The 22,312-nt window shown below is 51.8% G+C and overlaps 10 protein-coding genes across 10 annotated transcripts; 4 read left to right on the forward strand and 6 right to left on the reverse strand.

Moving 5' to 3' along the window:
* Positions 1-344: 344 nt before the first annotated feature.
* On the reverse strand, positions 345-539 carry SMAC4_12818 (uncharacterized protein; the record flags this gene model as incomplete). The annotated part of the gene is made up of 1 exon (XM_066091089.1): positions 345-539. One exon carries the CDS (start codon positions 537-539, stop codon positions 345-347), a length of 195 nt encoding a protein of 64 aa, XP_065945460.1.
* Positions 540-2,225: 1,686 nt separating this feature from the next.
* SMAC4_09107 (uncharacterized protein) lies at positions 2,226-3,675 on the forward strand. The gene is made up of 3 exons (XM_024655988.2): positions 2,226-2,530; positions 2,597-2,908; positions 3,147-3,675. Exons 1-3 carry the CDS (start codon positions 2,326-2,328, stop codon positions 3,629-3,631), a joined length of 1,002 nt encoding a protein of 333 aa, XP_024511768.1. The 5' UTR covers positions 2,226-2,325; the 3' UTR covers positions 3,632-3,675.
* Positions 3,676-4,180: 505 nt separating this feature from the next.
* On the reverse strand, positions 4,181-5,660 carry SMAC4_09106 (uncharacterized protein; the record flags this gene model as incomplete). Its single annotated transcript, XM_003345017.2, has 3 exons — positions 5,452-5,660; positions 5,148-5,390; positions 4,181-5,086 (listed from the first exon to the last, which is right to left on the reverse strand). Exons 1-3 carry the CDS (start codon positions 5,515-5,517, stop codon positions 4,181-4,183), a joined length of 1,215 nt encoding a protein of 404 aa, XP_003345065.1. The 5' UTR covers positions 5,518-5,660.
* A 197-nt stretch (positions 5,661-5,857) lies between these two features.
* On the forward strand, positions 5,858-7,147 carry SMAC4_09105 (uncharacterized protein). The gene is made up of 2 exons (XM_003345016.2): positions 5,858-6,184; positions 6,274-7,147. Exons 1-2 carry the CDS (start codon positions 6,115-6,117, stop codon positions 6,852-6,854), a joined length of 651 nt encoding a protein of 216 aa, XP_003345064.1. The 5' UTR covers positions 5,858-6,114; the 3' UTR covers positions 6,855-7,147.
* A 2,960-nt stretch (positions 7,148-10,107) lies between these two features.
* Positions 10,108-10,488, forward strand: SMAC4_09104 (uncharacterized protein; the record flags this gene model as incomplete). Its single annotated transcript, XM_003345015.1, has 1 exon — positions 10,108-10,488. The coding sequence occupies one exon, from the start codon at positions 10,108-10,110 to the stop codon at positions 10,486-10,488; it is 381 nt and encodes a 126-aa protein (XP_003345063.1).
* A 3,308-nt stretch (positions 10,489-13,796) lies between these two features.
* Positions 13,797-14,045, reverse strand: SMAC4_12935 (uncharacterized protein; the record flags this gene model as incomplete). The annotated part of the gene is made up of 1 exon (XM_066091169.1): positions 13,797-14,045. The coding sequence occupies one exon, from the start codon at positions 14,043-14,045 to the stop codon at positions 13,797-13,799; it is 249 nt and encodes an 82-aa protein (XP_065945461.1).
* Positions 14,046-14,754: 709 nt separating this feature from the next.
* Positions 14,755-15,198, reverse strand: SMAC4_09103 (uncharacterized protein; the record flags this gene model as incomplete). The annotated part of the gene is made up of 1 exon (XM_003345014.2): positions 14,755-15,198. One exon carries the CDS (start codon positions 15,196-15,198, stop codon positions 14,878-14,880), a length of 321 nt encoding a protein of 106 aa, XP_003345062.1. The 3' UTR covers positions 14,755-14,877.
* A 651-nt stretch (positions 15,199-15,849) lies between these two features.
* Positions 15,850-16,913, reverse strand: SMAC4_09102 (uncharacterized protein; the record flags this gene model as incomplete). The annotated part of the gene is made up of 2 exons (XM_003345013.2): positions 16,688-16,913; positions 15,850-16,201 (listed from the first exon to the last, which is right to left on the reverse strand). Exon 2 carries the CDS (start codon positions 16,168-16,170, stop codon positions 15,850-15,852), a length of 321 nt encoding a protein of 106 aa, XP_003345061.2. The 5' UTR covers positions 16,171-16,201; positions 16,688-16,913.
* A 555-nt stretch (positions 16,914-17,468) lies between these two features.
* SMAC4_09101 (uncharacterized protein) lies at positions 17,469-17,902 on the reverse strand (the record flags this gene model as incomplete). The annotated part of the gene is made up of 1 exon (XM_003345012.2): positions 17,469-17,902. The coding sequence occupies one exon, from the start codon at positions 17,900-17,902 to the stop codon at positions 17,651-17,653; it is 252 nt and encodes an 83-aa protein (XP_003345060.1). The 3' UTR covers positions 17,469-17,650.
* A 1,803-nt stretch (positions 17,903-19,705) lies between these two features.
* On the forward strand, positions 19,706-21,434 carry SMAC4_09100 (uncharacterized protein). The gene is made up of 2 exons (XM_003345011.2): positions 19,706-20,147; positions 20,205-21,434. Exons 1-2 carry the CDS (start codon positions 20,061-20,063, stop codon positions 21,057-21,059), a joined length of 942 nt encoding a protein of 313 aa, XP_003345059.1. The 5' UTR covers positions 19,706-20,060; the 3' UTR covers positions 21,060-21,434.
* Positions 21,435-22,312: the final 878 nt, after the last annotated feature.

Here is a 22,312-nt window from a genome sequence, read left to right on the forward strand (position 1 = left end):
ATCCGACACAAGTCACTTCATTCCGGCTTGTTGGTTTCTCCCATTATAGTATACACTGGCGCCAGTTTCCTGCTGCTGATGAAGAATAACGGTCCATTGGGGGTCGGGGTTCTCGATAATGGTCTAGGGTGTCTGCCAAAAGCTGTCTTGTTCGTGTCGTTCTATCACATCATCACTCCATCTCTGCCTCTTTTCGTTCTTTCGAAGGAATCGATCGCTTAGTGAGCGGCGGGCTTGTTCTTGGCGTAGATGTTGCGGGGGTCGTTCTTCCACTCATCGGCTGTTTGTGGTCTGTCAGTCGAGGGGTCCCATCGGTGCAGGACAGAGATAACCCAATGGGAGACCTAGGAGATGTATGTAGGAAAGGTCGCGACGTACACTGCATGAGAGCGCCCTGGAGAGAGTTGATACCGTAGGCGATGACCAAACCTGCGTCGTGTCAGTTCTTGTTCCTCCCAAGATCTATCCTTGTCGCAGTGGATATTTGATTGTTGTCGGACTGTCCTCGGGCATTCGGCGATCGGACCGGGGGTTATCATAGGTCGCGGGGCAGCATACCGGCAGCGAAGAAGGGAGCCATCGGCCGCACTGTTTGCAGGCATGTTAGCATGTGTCTTGTCTTATAGGGTTGACTGAGGGGATTTATCAGGCGGCAACATACAAACGGGCGTGGGGAACTTCTTGAGGGGGGTGACGCCGAACCAAGACATGTTGACGGTATTTGCGGGCTACTGGGTTGAAGTCCGGGAGTGGGTTTGTACGAGTGACGGATGAAGGGTCGGCTCTGTCAAGGCGAGCGTTTTTCGTGAGCTTGCCGTCCGCCGCCGATTGGATGATGTTGGTGCCTGAAATATGGGGTGTCAATTTTGGAAGGAGGCCCAAGCTCCAAGCTGTGCTTCATCAAGTTCGAAGAGCAGCGAATGGTCCGTGCTTCCCTATCACGCCTGGCATCACGTGGCAGCCTCTCTCCGTTTTGGCCCAGTGACAAATGACTCCATTCCGTGACATCATACCCCGCACTCCCGTTTGCGGGAACGGTCCCGTCTGGAGCTGCCTGTTTCTGAGACATGCAATTGGTGGACAAGTCAAGAGCGATGGAGTGCGAGGACCCTGCTGGACAACAAGTGGAAACTTGGAGCAGGAACAACAGGGGCAGCTCCTCTTCTTGCTTGGTCTCGCCAGTGCTCGCTTGAGCATTCTTGTTCAGGGCTCTTTCCAGGGCATTGTCACTGTTGGTTCGTCTGAATCATGTCAACATGGAAACAGGGAAAGTAAACAAGACATCCGGAGAGAAGGATCAACAAAGGGTTTTGGTCGGTGAAGTTGACGATGGACAAATCATGGGAGCTTTAAGTGAAGCTATTTAGACTCTTATCCCCATCAAGAAGTGATTGTCTGTTTATCAAGATGTTTATTATTCCTCTGTGTTTCCTTCAACATCTGCCCCCTTTCTTCTCTTGTTTACATACAGCTTCCAACATCCAGACATCGATCACCATTCACCACCACCACATCCGAGACCAAGACAGTTAGACTGCGGGGAAACGAGACTCACATCGAGAACAACACCTCCTCATTGCTACCCTGGAAATTCATCGTTACACAGCCTACCCGACACTCTTCCCCCATCCAATAACTCTTGATCTTCTCCCTCCTTCTCTCAACTCTGTTCACTTTCACCCGGTCCTACTTTCCTACCAAACTTTGTCCCTTTCCGTTCACACACCCTTCACACCTTTATCTCCGTCGTTCCATTGCTGGTTATTGTGCGTGTGTGTGCTTCACATCCCGTGCCGTGTACAGGACAGTACCAGTCTTTGGTTGTTCAAGAGAGAAGGAACGAAGCTTCCCCGCACGCAACAAGAAACGCCCGCCTTCCCGCTGTCTGCTGTCTGTCTGTCTGCTGTCTGCTGCCCGAACGTGTCAAAGCTGCTGCTTCCCCCCAAGAACCGGAAAGGAACACAACACAACTGCCACTTTCCTTCTGGAAGAGGACGTTGTCCAACCTCGGAACATCACATCAAACCACAACAATCACCTGGATCGTGCCATATTGACCATATCGACCCATTCCAGGAGGTTCGCTTCTTTGTTTCGCGACAGTCACATTTCAAGGAGCTACAAGAGTATACATACCCCAGGTATCATACTTCCACGAAACGGATACAACCGTCAGCCGAGCTGAACCCTACCGCATTCGTCACGGTCACTCGCTTGTCGCATTCGACCAGCACAACCACTTCGACTTCGCACCTATCTTGCGAAACTTCAATTTCTACGGACAACACAAACATCATCCTTAAGCCACCAAACACTGCCGAAAAGATGCTATCACGACAAGCCCTGCGCGCCATGCGCCCAACAACCGTTGGTGGACTCCGGCCCTTTTCCGCCACTCCCACGGTCCTTTCCAACTCCAAGAAAACCCCCTCCCTAGCCGACATCAAACCCAACACGGTCGACTCCTTCAATGCCAAACAGAAACTATTCCGGGAGCAGCTAGCAGAGCAGAAGCGACAGCAGGAAGCGAGTGCGTTATCGTCCATTCTTTCTTCATCCCCGTCCCCCGATTCCAAATCTTCTCACACCGAAACAGAAGCAGCCCAGCTCGCGCGCGCCGAAGCCGCCGCCCACGAACCGCCCCGCAAAGTCGGCCCCCTGACGAATCTCATCTACGGCACAAAAGAAGGAAGAGAGCTGGATGCCCAGCTGGAAGCCAGTTTCTCCCAGGTGCTGGCGCGCGGTAAGTATGTGCACAGCATCACGTTTGACCAGGTCAAGCCTGAGTGCGTGGATGAGTATGTGGCGCTGGTGGGCGAGTGGTACCCCAAGTGGGCGGGGGATCCGGAGAATAAGGTGCATCTTGTGGGCAGTTGGAGGGGGGAGGTGGGGGATGTTGATACTTTTGGTTAGTATTTTCTCTTTCCTTTAAGGATGGTGATGGTGACGCTGCGCTGGCCTTTTTTTGGTCCTCGCTTCGCTCGATTCCTGGGTTTTTGTTGCGCCTGCTGCTCCCATAGCAGTTTTGCCAACGAGTGATGCGACTCGAGCGAAGCGAGGAAAGAAAAAAAAAAAAGGCCAGCGCAGCGTCACTTTCCCGAAACAACATCACTTAGGCCAAATTACTAACTCCATAAATCACACAGTCCACATCTGGGAATACCAACGCTACACTGGCCTACACTCCTCCCTGAGTTCCCTCTCCTCGCACCCCTCCTACCCTCAATTCTCCAAGAAACTCGCCCCCCTGCTTCACAAGCGGCACACCTCCCTAATGCAAGAATTCTCCTTCTGGCCCACCACCCCGCCCCGCCAGCTGGGCGGAATCTTCGAACTGCGCTCCTACACTTTACACCCGGGCAACTTGTTGGAGTGGGAAACCCACTGGCGCCGCGGCCTCAAGGCTCGCCGCGAGGTGATGGAGGGAGTGGGCGCTTGGTTCGTGCAGATCGGGGAGCTCAATACCGTGCACCATTTGTGGCAGTTTGCAGACCTCGAGGAACGCAGGAGGCAGAGAGAGGAGAGTTGGGCTATCAAGGGGTGGGCGGAGACGGTGCATAAGACTGTTCCGCTTATTCAGACTATGAAGAGCAGGATTTTGGTGCCGATGAGTTGGAGTCCTGTTGCCTAATTGGGACAAAGGTTGGGAGATTGGGAAAAGGGAGAGGGAAATGGGGGATGTGAAGTACTTTGGGGAGGGAGATGGGGAGAATCTGAAAGAGATGATAATGACGGGATGTGATGTGCTGGGTTACTGAAGGATAATGGGGGTTATACATGTGTAAATGCTGCGTTTTGTAATGTTTGGAGTCAGAGTGTTAGGCGAGTTAGGCGAACTTGCGATTATGTCAGGGAAGTCATGAAAGCTAAGAAACAGATACCATTCGTATTTGTACTTCTCCTCTGAAAACATTACCGTGCTACTGATAAAACCACGCCTGCTAAACGAAGCGCCTGCTAAACCCCCAAAGCGTAGACTGTTCCTACGGACTACCGCAGACTACGGACAACAATGCCGAAAACAACACATAAACCCCTTGGTATAAAACGTCCTATCCAACTCCAGCCAATGCGAACAACAACAACGACCCCCGTAAACGCTTTCAACATCACCCGTCCCATCTGACCCCAAGTAGCTACCAGTACTCCCCCTCGACGAGGACAGTAGCCGTCTGGCCCTCTAATCCTCCAGCTCCTCTCCCATCACCGCCGCCAGATTTCTTCGTGCCAAGCCCAACGTGTGTCCCAAAGCGTTTAGTTTCGCTGCAAGAGACAGCAGACTAGGATCGGCACTTTCCACTCGGACTTTCTCTCTCACATAAACATCCACTTGTGACTGTTGTGGTTTCTTCCCCGCCATTGACCCCGTACCCGCAGTCTGCGAAGATTTGCCGCTACTGCTACTCGGCATCACACCCCCCGGACTCCCTCCCGGCCCAGCCGTATGTGTCTCCCCAGCACAACAAAACCCAAACACCCTATCCGCCTCATCATGCTCCAATCTTCTTGCGGTACCAATCGCAAAAGCAAGCTTTGTCCCGAAACCAACAGGGGCGTTGGCCGATTCGAGACTGCGCAGCCAGAGAACGATGCTGCTTTCTTGGATACTTAGATGGAAACTTATCGGCGGTATGGGCGTTGCTCCAGGGTGGTTATGGTTATTATTTGACGCGGCGGCCGTCAATGGGGGGACGAAGTGCGAGGGAGCGATGGATCGCGTGGTCCAGGAGGGGTCGGCGGCTGTTACTAATGGTGGACCTTTGAGGATTGCGCAGGATTCGGAGATGGATTGGGAGAGGAGACGGAGTTGCGAGGAGAGGAAGGCTGCGGTGGAAAGTTGAGGTTGTTGTGGTGGTTGTGAACTTGGGTTGGTTTTGGATGTGGAAGATGCGGACGCGGAAGCGGAAGCGGAGGAGGTGATGGTGGTGGACTCGGTCGGGTAGGTGAATGATAAAGTCATCGTCAAAAGGTCGAGGGAGTGTGTGAGGAGAGTGTGTAAAGTGACGAGAGGCGCGAGGTGGATTGGGTGGTTGGGGTTTATGGTGAGGGTTTGTTGAGGGAGGGTGCGCAGGCGGAGGTGGATTGTCTGGACAGTCTCTTGTCAGTGGTTGTCATGAAGAGCAGGCAGAGAGGGAGAGGCGACTGACGCCCTTGACTATCCGTGTTCCGACCCGGGTGATGTGTCCCTTGACGATCTCGTTTCGTGGTGTGCTGAGTACCAAGGTGCTGCCCGGGTCTATCGGCGCAAGCAGCGCATAGCAGTCTTCGAGACCATGCTTGAGGTTGGTGAGGGTTTCGCGGAGTTCTTGGACGAGCCAATCGAGCTCGCGTTTCTGTCGAGGAGGAGGGCGCACAAAGGGCGAGTCAATTAGCTCCCAGCCTTCACAAATCTCTACAGAAATGGTGTCGCAGGTAGACTGGATCTCGGATGAACAAGATGGATAGGCTTACTTGGGATGTCTCGACGGCGGCTTTCAGGTGGTCTGGCGCAATAGGTGGCCAGATTTCCACAGACATGGTTGATGATGGTGGTAGCGTAGGGTTTTATGGGTGATTCGTGTTGTTTAAGCAGGCATCCATCGTCTGGTCCGGATTGTCGAGGAGGCTATGTTGTCGTGGCCAGAATAATACTTGGACGATAAGATGCTGCCTGTTGTGATGTTTTGCTGGAGTTGAATGGACAGCGATTGGGACAACTGAATGACGGGATGCTTGGTGCGTGGAGCCAAGTGGGGAGCTTTCGCGGCCGCAGAAGCAAGCTAAGCCGCATGCAGCAGGCGGTGAGGCGGCAAGAGAATCTGGGGTTGTAAGTGACCCCACCCTCTTGAATCTTGACTGTTTCTTGATTCAGCATTTGTTCATCAAAGTCTCCTGGCGCAACACCCGTTTGGCCATCTTTGCAATACAAACAACCGCGACGAAAACGAACATTCAAACGATCAACCGTACTTCACCGACTCATCAGCCTGAATATTACAACTAGGGAGTCAATTACGGCATCCGCGACAATCCAAGCATAAAAGGACAGCCGGCGCATCAAGCTAGGCAACTCTCGACCCTCAGCTCTCGACTCTAGAATCGCGTCGCGCAAAGTATTCTACAAATCAAGCCACGATGGAGGCATCAACAACACCCAAACCGCTGCCTAACCGGCCAGAACAGAAGATGCCAGCTATCCCCAAAGGTACGTCACCCCTCTTTCTTTGTGGTAGTCCCATTCCCCTACCCTTCCAACCTCATCGAGCCCCGAACTAACGACCCTTCTTCGTCCAGGCTCCCGCATCCAAAAACGTCCCCTCCCCGCTCCCCTCTCCCACCGCCTCTCCTCCAGCGCCTCCCGCTCTTCAGCTATTTCCACAATACCAACCGACACCGACGGCTACCGCCCACCTCCGCGCGCTCCCCACACGCTCATAATAAAAGTTACATCCAACGCTCCATTCATGTCCCTCGTCAAGCGCGTGCGCAAAGGTCTTGAGTCTCGGTCCTCGATGTCGCGACAACAGTCTACCAAGGGGCTACCCCTAACGGCGAGGATAGCTGCCCTCGACACCAGCTCTGGAGGCAATTCGCAAGGAGACGGACAAGGGCCGGTGGAAGATGCGCTGGATGATGTTGTGCTGGTCGCGACAGGGAGGGCGATTCAGAAGGCTGTGGAGGTGGGGTGTTTCTTTACGAGAGAACGGGATCTGAATGTGTTGTTGAGGACGAGGACGGTGAGGGGGGTTGATGATGTTGCTAGGGGGGAAGAAGGGGATGATGGGGATGATGGGAGTGAAGAGGAGGAAGGGAATGGGGCGAGGGTGAGAGCTGTGAGCTGTGTGGAGGTCGGGGTTCGGTGGAGGGCTACTTGAGGACTGAGAGCCGTTGATGGGAATGGGAAGAGGATCAGGAATGAGAGGGATGTGATGGTATGGTCAGGAAGATACATCTACGGAGTTCAGGTTTTGGCTTTCGATGCTTTGGGAATACCCACCATGGTTGGGAATATGGAGTTATGGTTCTGCAGCAACATTCAGCTTAGTGAAGCTATCGTCGATTTACCCATCCGCTATCCTGCACAAGCTGGCCGGCATTGTCTTGGCGCTTGTCCCTTCCTTGCAGCGTTAACCACGGCATAATCCGTCATAGCCCGTCACCGCTCAAGCTTTCGGTCTTAGCGAAAGAGTTATACCACTGACATATTAATTGGCAGGTGCCGGTTTTCCACTTCCTTAAGCAAACAACACTTCGCATAACTACCCGAACGAACCGCTCTCCACGACATATCGAAGCGGCCGTTGGTTTCACGTTCGGCCCTTTCCGGTCTCTGTTTCAGGTCGCCGAGAGTTTTTACCGCGATGGCGGTTTCGTCAATTCGTCAAAAGTCGGGCGCCTGCTCATGTGACCATGGAAGAAGACCAAGCTGAAGGCCGGGGTTAGGGATTCTTAGCTATGGCAGGGCATCGAGATCGTGGCGTGTTTCAAAAAGCCTTGTTGACGGCAGCGTTTTTGTCAACGCTGCATTCTACCGTTCTTAATGCCTGGAGTCTCGTATCACGGTTCACTACATGTTGGAAGGCGGGTACTTGAGGTCTGTGTTTGGGAACTACAGTCATCAATTTACCGCGGGGCTGTGGTGAAGTCGTTAGATGGGTCGCTACCTCCGATGGCTTATCCACCACCATAGTAGCAGCGGTTCGAATCGTGCTCCGCGCAGGTTCGACAAATTTTTTTGGCCCTTTTCTGACCGTTGACCATGATGGTCAACGCAGCTGTCCGTGTGGGGGGAATTGGAAAGAATGTCTGGCAGTGGCTTGTCGGATAATGTTTTACTGGAAGCTCACGATGCTACAGCCGCCCAGGCCCTGGTTGCCCTGGTTGTGTCACATACGGAACTCAAAGTGGCTCTGAAGAGAAGCTCCAAACAGGAAGAAAAGGAGATGTTTCCGTGGTGGATATTGGGACCACGATGGTGCGACCAGCTGCGACCACGTTTCTGAGGCTGCAAGCTTCCTTCCCAGGCAAGCTCCAGTCAAGCCTCATTGTCTCAATTCGCTTGCATGTCAACATGAAGTAAATGGAGGCGAGCGTACCCGACTGCCTGACTCCTTTTCTTGCATCCGCTCTGCCGTTTCACCGCAAAATACCATCCCCACGATCTGAAGTTTCTTAATCGGGACACGCAGGTTGACTGTGATCAACATCTCGGATGCCCAAACCGAGCGGGCGTGAACAAGCTTCAGCAAGCTTTTTATCCTGATTTACAGAACTGAAAGTCAACAAGGGTGTGAACCAATCTCTTGGGGTGGATTTTCTGATGTGTAGTCAGGCCCGGGGATGCTGTTGCGTTGAGGGATGTGGACATGTCGTGGATGGAGTTCCGGGACTGGAGAAAGCAAGGATTCCATTCCTAAACGGTCGCAGATTGTCAATGATGAGTGACGATAAGCAGGAGATCTTGACGAAAAGAGCGACAAAAGCCACTCAAAGCAGTCAAAGGAGGCTCTTCACCGTCAAAAGTCAATTTGAAAGGTTGAATTGCCAATTGGGGGTTTGTCTCCCGAAAGTACCTGGGAGCCTGGGAGGAAGAGCCGGAAACGGTTTAGCGCCAGGTACCATTCTCCTTCCCGGCTTTCCTGACTTTCCATCCCCGCACGATCCACCTTGAGGTTTGAACCAATGAAAATTCGAGAGCGGGCAAGACGGCAAGCTCACTGAACTGGCGGCGTGGGCGGCGTAGGAATCGCTTCGCTTGCGTGTGTTCTGCGTCCAGTGGACGGCGCAAATCCACGCAACAATCACAGACGGGAACTCCCTGCCGCCGACCAAATTACGCAAATTACACTTTTCGCCCTAGAGGTGTGTCTGAGGTGAAGAAACATCCCCAAACCACTCACGCCACCAACGTCGTCATCAGTGGATTGCGCTGGAGATGTGGTTCTGTCGGTGATAATTTGCTGGAACCTGGTGTTGTAAGGTGGGATCAGCGATAAAGCGTGCAAGCGTGGTCGAGACAAACATCGAGGCTCTCATCGCCAAAGCTGGCAAATTGAAGTTTGGAATCTGGACTTCTGAAGATGTCAACAATGGGAACAAGCACAGCCCATTCAGCCATTGCACGCCCACATTGGCGCATTCTTTCCCCCTTTCGCGTAAACACAAAGCCCATCTTTAACCCGACGCCATCGTCGTTTTAATTCCTCCCATTCAGCCCGCGATATAGGCCCGAAAACCAAGGGTTCCCGAAATGCCCTCGCCCACGGACCATGTTCGTCTCAAAAGAGTCGGGATCAGAAAATTCTGGGGAAAGAGACAAAAGTCAACAGAGGCTAAAGAGAAGCGCAATTTCCTGCAAGCTTTTCCCTTGGAAATGAGGTGCCTGATACCTGCCGCGCGAGGTGTCTTTTGCAACGTCTTGGCTGGTGAGAGTGCCTGTCTTGGTGGTACCGAATACCTGCAGGAACAGACGGTCTGTGGGAGTCCAGCCAATCAGAACCCTCTGGTGGACAAAGCGGTTCCTGCATTTGATTGTCATGAGCTTCCCTTTGTGGTTGCCCAAAAAGGCCAGGTACTACTGACTTTTGTTCTTGGCGTCAACAAAGGCAATTTCGCAACAATGCGCGCCATTCCCATACCGGCACCTAGTCGGACCTAGTTCGTTGGCCTAGTTGACCGACCCCAGACTCGGCATGGATCCAGACAATCTCTTTTCTCCTCCTGAACCCATGCTGCCCCATCCCGCTCCCTTTTCCTCTTTTCCACTTTTCTTACTTCATCCGCTCACCCACAGGCTTCGTTGGCAAAGTCCTATGTTATATACTCTTCAAGAGCAATCAAAACACCTCTCCGACCTTTGAATACTTGAAGTGTTCAGGCCAGTCATTCTTTAACAACACACCAACCTCGTTTACGAGTCACGAATACCGTAAATCATCAATCCCGTCGCAAACAACAGACAAACACAATATCTCACCGATACTTCTCATACATACTTACGTTAACCGTACCGACACGTCGCGCGCGAAAGGGAAATATCCAAAAAGAGCTTTGAGAGCTTCAATCGCAATAAGGAAAAAGGCAGAAAAAGGACGGAATCGGTCTCCAATCCAAAACAAATCAGACAAAATGCAGTTCACCACCTCCATCCTCGCGGTCCTTGCCGCCCTCCCACTCATGGCCTCCGCCAGCGAGCAACCCAACCTTTCCACCACCACCATGACCAGCTATGCCACTCTCACCAAGACCGTCACCCTGACGCGTCCCGAGATTTCCACCGTCGTTTCCATCAGCGGCAACAGCACCGTCGTCTTCACCACCACCAACACCCACTTCTCCCAGCCCACGCTATCGCCCATCATTGCCATCACCACCGGTGCCGATGCCCCCACCGTCACCGAGAGCGCGGCGCCTACCGAGTCGACCAACGCCGCTGTCGGTGGCATGGGTGGTCTGTCGCACGCTGCTGTCGCGATGGTGGCCGGTGCGGTTGCTGCTGTGATGCTCTAAGGTGGTGGTGCCGTGGGCTCGTGGTTGGATCATGAACTAGGGGAGGGGAGGAGGAGCTTTACTTTGTCGTCGGCGACAAGGAAAGCACACTGTCACACACATGGACACAAACAACAAGATCCGTTCTACATCACTGCCACAAACCACCCGAACTCTTCGATGCGAAACATCACCTCAGCTCTTTTCTTTGTTTTCTGCATTGCTCCCCGCCTTACCTGGCGCGAGCATGCAACGCCGCATCACCCTCTCTGGCTTCGGCGCACGTCGTCGGAGTCAATCACCACACACAAACCACCTTTTGGTCTTCACAAACATACCAATGTTCATACTTTCACCTTCACAAGTTAGAGTTGGGTTCTCTGTCTCACGAAAGGGAACCCGCCTTACAACTCTACTGGCTACAAGCTTTGCATTTTAATACTTCAATTCGTTCATTCCAGCAAACCAAACAAAAACAAAAACCACTTCTCCTTTGTCGCAAGTTCCTATGTCAAGTCCCCCTCCTGTTTTCCCCCCTTTCCCCCAAAAACCCTTTTTACACTTACATACAACATTTTTCACCGCTTGCGGTTAACGAACACGACGAACCCATGCAACGACCAAATTACTCACTTCGATACCCCCTCTTGTTTTTTTGCTCTTACTTAACTGGCCTTTTGCGCCAGTGGCTTACTTCACTTCTCATCTACGGGGAAAGGGGACATACACACACACACTGGGACTTGCGCAATATGGTTTTTGCTTTGTTTTTGCTTTTCTGGCTGGACTTTGGGGCACTTGTGCCCCTTTAATCCTCTTTACTTCACCTCTCGCGAGCTCAATGATCGCTATGCCCTCATGCACGATATGAGGGTCTTATACCCAGCTTTTCTTTTTTGATGATGCGGTTTTTTTTTGGAGAGAGTTGAGGAACTTTTTTGTTTTGGGTACATGTTGATGAATATGGAATGAATATGATTTTTGAACCAGGAAGCGGATTTTGGATACGCAGGCTGGAGAACGGACGGAGGGAGGGAGGGAATCTTTGCACGCCTTGGGGAAGGAGACTTTTTAGGAGAGAGATGAAGGAGGTGGAGGAGGTTTTATGAGAAGAAGGAATACCAGGATATCAATCAAAAACGGTGTGTTCGTTTTGGTACCGGAGTTTCAACGCGTGTTTACTGGCGAAAAGGCTTCTGGCGTTCTTGAGATGATATACCCCGAATCTGAATCTTTCCTCCTCCAAAGTTATTCTTGTTCTACTTTTGGTGCATGTCTCGTATCTAATGTTTATGTTTGCATATATGGTGTTGAGTGTTTCTCGCGTGTGGTTTTGACGAGAGTAGCAACGGTCATTTGGGCACGATGGATATGATGTGATGATTCTCGTGAGATGAGCGCAATTGGGATATTACGTGAGACATTTCGCTGCTTCACTGCTTCACTGCTGCGCAAATTTGCCCTTACTATCGCTGCCGCTACCGCTCGCTACAATCATCGTGAGTGCAATTTCCCAAAAACCTCAATCTCCCAAAACTCGCACGCTCCTTCATGCCAAGTGGGCCGCAATGTCACCGATAGCATATGTGATAATGAGGCTCATAACGGTAACCAATGACCAAATCACCTCTGTCTGTCGAGATTCTCTCTTTCTCTTCCGGTACCGGTGATGAGAACAATGAGCAAACGGGCCGGGGCATTGTCAATCCTCTTAAAGAGAATCGGCAAAGGCTCTTGCGATCTCTTTGAAAGAGCATTTCCATTGTCCGATGAAGGGTTCCCTGAAAGACCGTCCTCCGTGGGTGAGCATCTGTCTAAAAGGGCGACGGAAAGGTCCGTGATGATGTGTATATGACAACAAGACTGACAGCGACAATCTGTTTTCTAAAAAGGTGCCAGAATTGCTTTTGATCTGCGCAATGATCAAGGAAAAGGAAATCACAAAAGCTTATTTTCTTTTTCTTGGTAAAATCTGGTGGTGATCGAGATTGCAGATCAACAGTGGACATCGAATGTGAGCGGGAAAGTCCGTTGTGCAGGCCTGCAGAGCGAAAAAGGAAGTCGTGCAGGAAGTACCGGTACTCAGGTTACAGCGGGTGTGGACACTACTATACAGCTGTAGGGGTTGTGGACACTGTCGAAAGATGGTAGAGGCCGGCTGCAGTGGTGATCTGGGGGTTCTGGGGGAGGCGCAGTGCTTGCATGCGCTGTAGGGCAGAGTTTCTTAGCTTTCAACTTTGAAGCCACTAACAGCCATTATCAGCTAGGTCAATCTCTATTGCAGCGAGCTGCTAGTGTAAAATAGACCACTAACAGCAACACAACAGCCAACCGGCCGGAAGAACCCCTCCGGTTCCACCCCGCCCACTCCACGGCTCCTTCCGGCTCCGGGTCCGGGCGCGCCAGGAGAGGCGGAACCGAGCAACATCAAATTCGAATCTCAATTCTTCCAACATTTGACCGACACCAACCGAAATTGGATCAACATCCACAGCGGTCACCACGGCGACAACGGTGATTCACTCTTTTCCCCACAGCTTTGCTACATCCCATTGCGGCTTGATGAACATATGACTTCCGCGCATGAAGCCGTACAATGGGCACCCGGTGAGAATGAAACGAGCATTCGAGCGGCCAAAGCCGGCTTTTGACAACTAACTATCACATTCTCGCCGTTGGGCATCTCGACGATTCGAGGCTATGTATCAACACGCATTTCCGCTCGAGTGAGCGGAAAATTACTGCCCCGCGAATTATGAGAGGTACTGAGGAAGAGAGCAAAACAAAACAGCAAAACAAAACCACGAAACAAAATAACAACCCAGCATTCCAAGGGAGCTTCGGTGACGGGGAGGAATGAGACGAGACAACACAAGACAGACATTGCATGGACGTTGAGATGAGAAGCGAACAATGGACACATGTCTAAGACATACATCCATATTGCGAGTGCATTGGTGCAACGGAAGGAGTGGTGAACTCGGGACATTTTATTTCTCTCTTCTAGACTCGGGTGTTATGTGCATGTGTCCGGAGTCAGACTTCCTTGGTTCTTCTTTGCCTTTCCCTGGTCGTCTTTCGTTACTTATCAGCCTTTTACTTCCCTTTCATCCCTTTTCCGCTCTCACAACGCAGTTCAAGACTTTCCCCTTGCGAACCCTGTTTTCATCTTCCAACTTCCCCATCTCCTGCTCTCTCAAACGACAATCCCTAGACTTACTGCCTACTGCCTACTGACACCAACACTCCGCCTCATCTTTTCCACTCCTTTCGCCTCTAGCGCCCTTCGTGCCGTCCTTCGCGCCGTCACTCACGCCAATGGCATCATCCTACTCCTTCTTCTCCTCAGTGCTCTGGCTATCAGCAGCCTCACCACCCTCACGGGTAGGTTTGGGGGGAGGCTTAGGGCCGATGGGCTTGGGGTAGCCGCGCGATTCGTCGTTCAGGCCGGCGGTGGCATCGTTGGTGGTGTTCTTTTGGGGAGTGGCGGAAGACATTTTGATGTTTGAGTTGAGTTGGGTTTGGGGTTTTGATGGGGTAACTTGGGTTCTGTTGCTGGCTGAAAGGATCACTGTCATGTTATGGGCAGGGTGCTGGGTGATGGGAAGGCTTACTGCTCTGAGGCTGGACTAGGTCTGGTGTCTGGATTGGATGCGGATTGTGGATGTGGAAGTGATGGTGGATAGTGAAGAAAGCTGGGAGTTGGAGGGTGAGAATGGGGCTTATATGCTCGAGTTAGCAGCATCGGCGTCCTCTTTGCGTGCTCGGGTGAGCGCTGATGATGCTATGGCGTCGGAGGCCGTGATGCGTCGACAAACGGCTGCCTAGACACGGAAGGGACGGGATGAGATCAGAGGTCAGTCGTTGGCGTTCTCGATGTTGTTGGTCGACGGGTTTGTCAGTGTCAAGTGGCCTTGACCTCGATTCTTGAGAGTGTATTTTTGAACACATGCTGTTCGGAATTCGGTCCGTAAAAGTATGGGCTCAGGCGAGTTTGCCTTGGACTGTTGGTATCAGGTCGTGAGTAGTATTGACCGAGTCACCGAGGTGCCTTCGGACATCAGATCACCGGAGGTCATAACGGTTGCTTTCTCAGGGGTGATGATCAGGAAGCGGGGGCAAACTAGGCCGGTGTTTGATGCGAGTGCGTCGTTGGTAGGGAGGCGGCTTGTGGACAGCAGTTTGACGCGAAAGTCACCAAAAACTCTCCATTTCAAGGCGGCACGACACCGACAATACGGGACCGCAACAATGACACAGATCGAGGCGGGAACGCGCATGGTCAACTCGATACGCTTCTTTCACTTCACAGTCTAGTGACTGAACTGGGTCTTCACACACCTCCTCGCTCTTCATCGCTACTTCACATTATCTGCCCGCCTAGCCTGCGCCCAGGCACCCGAAAGCAAACTACTTCTTCTCCTTATCAGCACTTCCCGAGCTCAAATTGCCACCGGATGAACCGCCACTGTTTCCAGAGGTTGAATCAGAACTAGAACGAGAACCAGAGCTGGAAGTGCCCTGACCACCACTGCTTGATCCGGAACCACCGGAACCAGAACCGCTGGTGCCCGAGCCACTCGTACCTGAACCGCTGGAACCCGAATCACCGGACCTCGAACCACTAGAACCAACAGATGACCCCCCGCGGGAGCTGTATCCGAAATAACCAGCCTGGGCGATTGGTATCTTGTACTCATCGTCGAGCTTGGGGGGAGTGAGGACGGTCATTTTGTAGTTGTATGGATGGGTGAGTGACTGAGAAGAGGATGCCAGGCTGTGGGAAGTCAGGGGAAGTCAAAGCTAGGGGTTCGGGAAGAATTCCTTACGGACAAGTGTCTGCTTCTGGTCGGGAATTTGGGAAGGGGAAGAGAGTGGTGGAACTGGCTGATGATGAGTTGGAGCCTGGGCTTGTGGAAGTCTCGAGGCTGTTATATCCTCGAGTGGGTGATGTTTGCGTTGAGCATATCCATCGTTGAACATCCTCGACCTTGTGGTGGTACATGTATGGTTTGCCAGCGCCAAGTGGCTTCCGTTCGGCTGTTTGGTTCTGGCGGTCTGGATGGTTTGGCATAAATGACCAATGCGGCTGCGACACTCGAGTGAGGTTTGTGCTCTTAGGCCCCAAGCTACGGCAATTTACTGAGATCTCATCAAGCACCAGCGGCAATGATTGAGGGGACGTATTGCGCAGATGCCTCGTGGCAGTATGGAAGCACGAAACAGATAAGGTGGTACATGTACTGGAACAAGCTTCATACTTTCTGTCTTGTGTGGGGCTATTATTCCTTATCTCATCGCTTTCATTTCGTCCCACTGGCTTTCCACGAATTCTTTACCTTTCAGCATTCTCGTCTTTCTCCAGTTTTTCCCAACATACCCCTAGGCGATCAACACCAAGCTGTCTACATACAGAGTCCTTCTCACCAGTTCCCGACGAGCCACTGAACCGCTAGCATACGAACTAGACCTCGAAGTACCTGAGCCAGAGCCAGAGCCAGAGCCAGAGCTACCGGACCCCGAACCCCCAGAGCCTGTGTTAGTATTGCCGGCGCTCGAGTTACCGGTGCCAGAACCGCTAGAACCAGACCCAGAACTACCGGAATTGGATGGCCTTTCGTAAGGACTCCCTGAACGGCTTTCGCGCTTGGGTTTCTTCCACTTGTACTCATTATTGTTCACCGAGGGAGTGAGAACGGCCATTTTCGGGTAATATCCAAGATGAGGCTGTGAACTGAACTGCGGGTTAGCGGGCGAGTTAGAGGACTCAGAGGCCCGGAAGGTAGTAAGATGTGGGAGTTGGAAGAATCGGTACGGACGTTCAAGTATCTTGCGTATGGATGGAAATAGTGGAGAGTAGTGACATCCGTTGATGGTAATTCCAAGTGGAAGTTTGGGAGGTACAAGGTGGTGGAGGTGGTGTTTTATATGCGAGTGAGTGATGTTCGCCAGCGTGAGCACGACCGTTGATGGTAAACGCCACGGAACATACAAGTCACAGGAGACCCAGATCCCTCAGGGCTATCTTGTATTGTTTTGACTATCGGATGCTTCGCCTCCGCTTTCAATCCATCTCCAGCCCTATCACCTTATGATTCCCCCCGGTCCTTCAAGTCAACATCATTCCTTGAACTCCAAGTTCATTCCACTTCTCCAAAGCATACCAAACGCAATTAGTCTCCACCGGTGCTACCCCCACTACTGCCACCCTGATACCCACTCGACCCACCAGCGCTGCTGCCACCGGAGCTGGAAGACGATCCGCCACCGCCGCCCGTGGCGTAACCGCTGTCGTGACGAGAGATAGAGGAGTTGGACGAGGAAGAAGAAGAACTGACGGTATTGCCTGAAGTATTGCCCGAGCTGGAGTTACGAGTGGTAGAGATGCAGCCGCCTGTGAGGTTGTAGCCGCCGGTAAAACCGGAACCGGAATTGTTGGAGCTCATCTTGACGGTGTTTGTTGGAAACTTGGGGTTGATGTGGGTAGGTATTTGGGATTTGAGGATGTGGAAGTGTGGATGTGTGATGATAGTTTGAGAGATTCTGTGGGCAGGGAAGGGGTTGAGTCTTATAGGCTTGAGTGTCCTTATAGTTGAGGCTCGAGTTGTTGACGAGATGTTTGTCCCTGATGTTCGGCCATGAGCGAGTGATCGTGGTTCATCTGGACATTCTTCCCGGAGATGACGGGTTGGAGGAGGGACTCCGGGTTTGGTGGTGTGTGAAATATCAGGACTGATGTGTTGGATTCACCAAGCGTTATCAGCAAAGGAAGCCGTAAGGACAAGCGGACTGCAAACGATCTTGCAGCCCTTGAGGGATGACCAAACGTTTCTCATGTTGCCAACAATCACTTACTCCTCATGAATGAGACAGGAAAGTGCGGGCTACCCGGGAAGGGCCGGATGCCAAACACCGTTGTGACGAAGTCAAGTCCAGTTCATGCATCACAACACTCAAAACCCAGTTCTTGAACATGAAGCTAACACTGCCTCTTGCCATAATTCGTTTTATTTTTCTCGAATACAACTCAACGCTACTTCCCTTTTTCACAGGTCAGACTAGGTTTCTCCATGGTCTTCATGACCTATACCTCAGCTATCGACCCGGCCCAACAAAGCGGAAGTCGTCCAGTCTCTCAGCAACTACCTGATCTACACAATCGAGCCATATGAACACCAAGCAATTATTTAGTGGTATGGCCACTAGAACCTCCACCACCAGTGGTACTACCTCCTGCAGGGCCCCCACTATAGTAGTACCTATCAGTCGATCCGCCCACCGTCGTGTTTCCGGCGCTTCCCACGCCAGGAGAGATTGTGGCAAAACCCTGGGAGGTGCCTGAGCTGTTGCTAGAGTCGGTACTCGAACCGCTGTCGCGGGTGGTTAACCAGCTGCTGCCGCTGGAGGAGGATGATTCTTTGTCTGAGGAGCTCATGTTGGTGGTGGAAGTACTTGTGTGGGTTTATTGACTGGTTCTGTTAGGCTTGGAATTGTGAAGTGGAAGATCTGAGGGGTTCACCTGTGGTGAGCAGAAGGCACCTTTTATGTTGGGAGCTACAGCCAGCGTGCTAATAAGTTAGTAGCGTAAGTGGTCAGCTGCCGTTGCCGTTCTGCTTTGTGACAGACCTAATACTGAAAGTTTCCATCCGGTTGCGTCCAAGCCGAAGTCAAGAAGCTATCTACGACCAGCAGTGTCTCTTGAGACTCGAACTACTCCGATGCCACAGTCACCGCCGAGAGCTCACGCTTGCGTTACAAAAGCAGAGACGATGAAAGAAGGCTACACTTAAAGACCAAACATTGCGCATATCCACCTGTCAATGGGGTTTGGATTGTTAACAATGAGGTACGTAGAGGAACTCTCAGTCTAGACCCAACAACGATTGAAACATCATTGACATGATCATAGTTCCTTTATTTTAACCCTAAAGCTGCTAGTTTGACATTCCGGCGTCTATCCCTTTCCTAGAGCGGATTGTGTTCTAGAGATCATCCCCTACTTGCTAGTAAAGCCTCTGCTCGAGTTACCAGTTCTTCCACTGCTGCCCCAGGTGCTACCTTTGGACCCCTGACTAGTCGTCGACCCACCAGTTGATGTACTGGAGGACCCCGAGGTGCTACCTCCCGACGAAGAGACGTTTCCGGAGCCGGAAGTGCCCGAAGGGCCGGAAGAACCTGATGCTGAGGAGCCGGAGTCGACTGAACAGCAGCTACCACCGACTGCACCGTGTTTAGAGTAGGAGCTCATTGTGGTATCTGGAGAACTTATTTCATTTTCTTTGATGGTTGTGTTATGAGGGTCGGAAAAGTCTCGGCTCAAGAAGGTGTGCCAGAATGGTGACATCGAGGAAAAAATATGGTACGTTGCTAGGCTCTTTGTGTGCGTAAAAGGACGCCGTGGGCCTGAGTTATAAGTGAAAAGGCTTACCCTCAGCGAATCTCTGTATGTCGGGTGTCGACAAATACTGATGCATCAGCAAGACAGATGCCCCGAGACCTCTATAATCACCGAAGATATCAAACTTGCAGTTGACAACAACACCTAAGAGCTTCATCAAATTGCCCCTGCCAAAGGTGAATCGTAGGAAACTTACTCTTCTAGAACAGCTGTCCGATGTTCCGCGCTTTCAGAAGCACATAGACCCAAGCCAATGGAAACCCTGGATGAGGCACCACACAAACACTTTGATCCGGTACGTGACACGAACACAACAGAGCGATACTTGCATCATGCAACCACTCTCGAACATGGCGACTAGCCGTTAACGGATTGAAACTTCCGTAGTGCACATATTGAGTGCATATCGCACATCCCACGTTCTATCACACCCACACCCAGCTATGACGCTGTGGCTTTGTTCGAACGGTTCCTGGACAGGGGCAAGCAAACAGACTCGGTTCAGCCGCTTCAGCTAATAGACAATCACGAGCCAGATTTGGATCTCGAATCTCCCATGCCGTCAAATCAAACACAAACACCAAGGAACGAACCGGTCTGCCGATTCCATGCGAATGTGAGACATGCATGGCAATAAGACAACTCGCTTCCTGGTCCCGATTATGTCGGCACTTTAACTTGCATCAGTTCGTCAAATCGCCTTCAACGCCATGCAAGGGCCGCCGAACGTGTAACTCGAGCGGCATTTCAAACATGTTGAAAAGAAGGTTAAATGTTTAAACCGACATGAAGATCACACCGCATCACCGAGACAAATCAGCCTCTTGCGGGCTTGGCGTGATAAGTGCGGATTTCGTGGGAACCAATTGACCAATCCTTTAAGATAGTGGCGGGGATTTGAGCTAGTCGGCGATCCTGGCCTGCTAGTGCCTGACGACATTCAGAATCAGGCGCGGATCGACACGTCTTCATTTCTACTAGATCCGGGTGCTCACCGATCTGGTGGAGATATGGGGTTTTCAGCTGTTCTTTGTTTGAACCTCCAAGCCTCCACCGCTTTCATTCTTGGATGTCATGTTTGCTTCTTTTCTCCGTTGAAGGACGACGACAATGAGCTGCTGAAACAGTTAAAAACTCGAGACATTGTCCACTTCCTTAGTCCGTCGGAGGGCGTGACACTCAACGAAACGACAAGATGTACCTGCCACTCCTGTTGCTTTTCAGTGTCCTTTGGCAAGAGACACTCGCAAAGACTCCCATCAATCCTTTGCTATGGTTCAGGGTGAGTTATTACACTTTTCGCGAACAAAGAGACGTATCTGGAACTGACACAAAGCAGGAACCATGTTCTCCAAACGACTCACCATATCACCCCGGCCTGCGCGGCCGTAACGGCGTCTACTGGGGTTGGAATCCTGATATTGAGCGTGGAGATAATATCTCCATGATCAATCGGGCAACTGGCCACCACGCCAACGCCAGCACCGTCTCCATCTTCTCGCAGATCAACTCTCCCGACGGCTTCGATGGGCACCAACTCCTACGCCACCTCGACGAGATCAAAGGCACCGGGGCCGCCCTCATTGCCTCCGTCATGCCCAATGGTCTTTCATTCAATGAAGTCACCCCCGCCATCGCCGCTGACATTGCCAAGGTTGTCAGGCAATTCACCGACCAAGGCATTGAAGTCTGGCTGCGCTTCGCGCACGAGATGAACTGGTACGTTCGCCCGGGTACGTACCGCGGCAACTCGACTCAGTTCGTCAAAGCGTGGCGCACCGTCCACTCCGCCGTCAAAGATATCGAGGGTTGTATGATGTTCTGGTGTCCGAACAACGCCAAGACCATGGATCTGTACGAGGAGTGGTGGCCCGGGCCAGAGTACGTCGACATAGTTGGTATGGACATCTATGCGAGCAAGACGACGGCCAACTTCCGGAACATTTATGGCGGGTTCTATGAGGCGTATGCGAAGAAGTATCGGAAGCACTTTGTGATTCCCGAGACGGCGACGAAGCCGGATACTGCCGAGCTGAAGCAGAGCTGGCTGAAGGCGTTGGCGAGCGATGATCTGAGTGCGTATCCGTGCTTGAAGAGTATCAGTTGGTTTGAGCTGCGGAAGAGCTTTGACTATCGGGTGGTAATGGGGCAGGGGAATGCGGCGATGGAGAAGACACTGGGTAATTTCCGATGATGAGTGAAGGCAGTGGGATGGGAGGGTGGAGTGGTGGAAATAATGGTGTTGATGCAGGTCAGTTGACTGATTTGGTGGCATCGGACCGTAACTCGGCCGTAACAATGATATGGATAATGAGAAGGCTTGTGGAAATGGAATGCGGGAAGTTAAGGGCAATCTCGTCCAATCAAGACGTGCATGTCGTTGTGTCGGAACAGAAAATTCGGTAAGGGTTTGTTTGTTTGTTTATTTGCGCCTGCCGTAACCCCGACTAACATGAAGGGGAAGTACGGTGCCTGTTTGGTCAGTGAAAGCCAGACTCATTTTGACGAACCGTTACAAGCACAGGAGTATTATCGCTGGGATAGAACAATAGAGTAACAGAGTAGTAGCCGAAAGGTACTGGTAGATTTTGATAGCTATTGCTTGCTGAAGAGCCTTATAAACGAAGGCCGGGAGGCCTTCTTTTATACTGCTCTTCCCTGGACCCGGTGTACTGGACCCGAGGACCCGAACCTTTCGGGTCCTCCAATACTACGGACCCGGGGACCCGAAGCCTTCGGGCCTTCGGGTCCAACCTGATTGGTCTATATATCTAGCTACCTTACATAACTTTGGTTGGATCGTAACACTCATCTTCCATCTCTTACTGGACGTACCTAGCTCAATGCCATGCTTCTTTGTTGACTGAAAGGAAGAGCAATGGTGCACTTGCCGTCGTATGTTTGGCGAGTGGACCTTGGATTGCGCGCAAAGGCCAACCCCAGAGCTTCAAAGCTTCTGCTGACCATGACTTCAACACCGGTAGTCGCTGAAGTCTGGGAAAACTTCCACTTTTGCGGCTTGACCGAAGCACCCCTGAGACTCGACTGTGTCATTAATTCGATCCCTTGATCACCCATTAACAAGGCCTTCTCGGCTCTCCAGGCATCAAGACATCCTTCTTGCCACCCCTCTCTCCTTTTCTCCTCCGCGAATACTCTCTTTACGATGAACTGTTGCAGTGCGCTCCCATCAGATTCCCCCGCCCATCGTGTCTATAAGCGACCTCATGGCTAGACGGACACGATTTTCCCAGCCCTTATGCAGTTGGCTCTACTTCACAACGTTCTGGACAGTCATCAATCTAGCAGTTTCGCAAACGACCACTCGCGCGCCGAACTTTGAGGGCATTTACCGTCATGCAGATGGCCAAAGTGAGTTCATGCCACTTTGAACATATCAACCCAATCACGAAAATGGCCAAATAAGGGCATCTAACAGCGGGATTT

This window comes from Sordaria macrospora, chromosome 1, assembly GCF_033870435.1.
Source record: "Sordaria macrospora chromosome 1, complete sequence".
In the NCBI taxonomy this organism is placed as follows: Eukaryota; Fungi; Ascomycota; class Sordariomycetes; order Sordariales; family Sordariaceae; genus Sordaria; species Sordaria macrospora.

Excerpts from the sequence above, each read along its gene's own strand:
- SMAC4_09105 (XM_003345016.2), top strand. The coding sequence starts at position 6,115 with ATGGAGGCATCAACAACACCCAAACCGCTGCCTAACCGGCCAGAACAG. Across the intron at positions 6,185-6,273 it reads GATGCCAGCTATCCCCAAAG|GCTCCCGCATCCAAAAACGT; the intron begins GTACGTCACCCC and ends TTCTTCGTCCAG.
- SMAC4_09107 (XM_024655988.2), top strand. The coding sequence starts at position 2,326 with ATGCTATCACGACAAGCCCTGCGCGCCATGCGCCCAACAACCGTTGGT. Across the intron at positions 2,531-2,596 it reads GAAGCGACAGCAGGAAGCGA|AAGCAGCCCAGCTCGCGCGC; the intron begins GTGCGTTATCGT and ends ACACCGAAACAG. Across the intron at positions 2,909-3,146 it reads GGGGGATGTTGATACTTTTG|TCCACATCTGGGAATACCAA; the intron begins GTTAGTATTTTC and ends TAAATCACACAG.
- SMAC4_09100 (XM_003345011.2), top strand. The coding sequence starts at position 20,061 with ATGTACCTGCCACTCCTGTTGCTTTTCAGTGTCCTTTGGCAAGAGACA. Across the intron at positions 20,148-20,204 it reads ATCCTTTGCTATGGTTCAGG|GAACCATGTTCTCCAAACGA; the intron begins GTGAGTTATTAC and ends GACACAAAGCAG.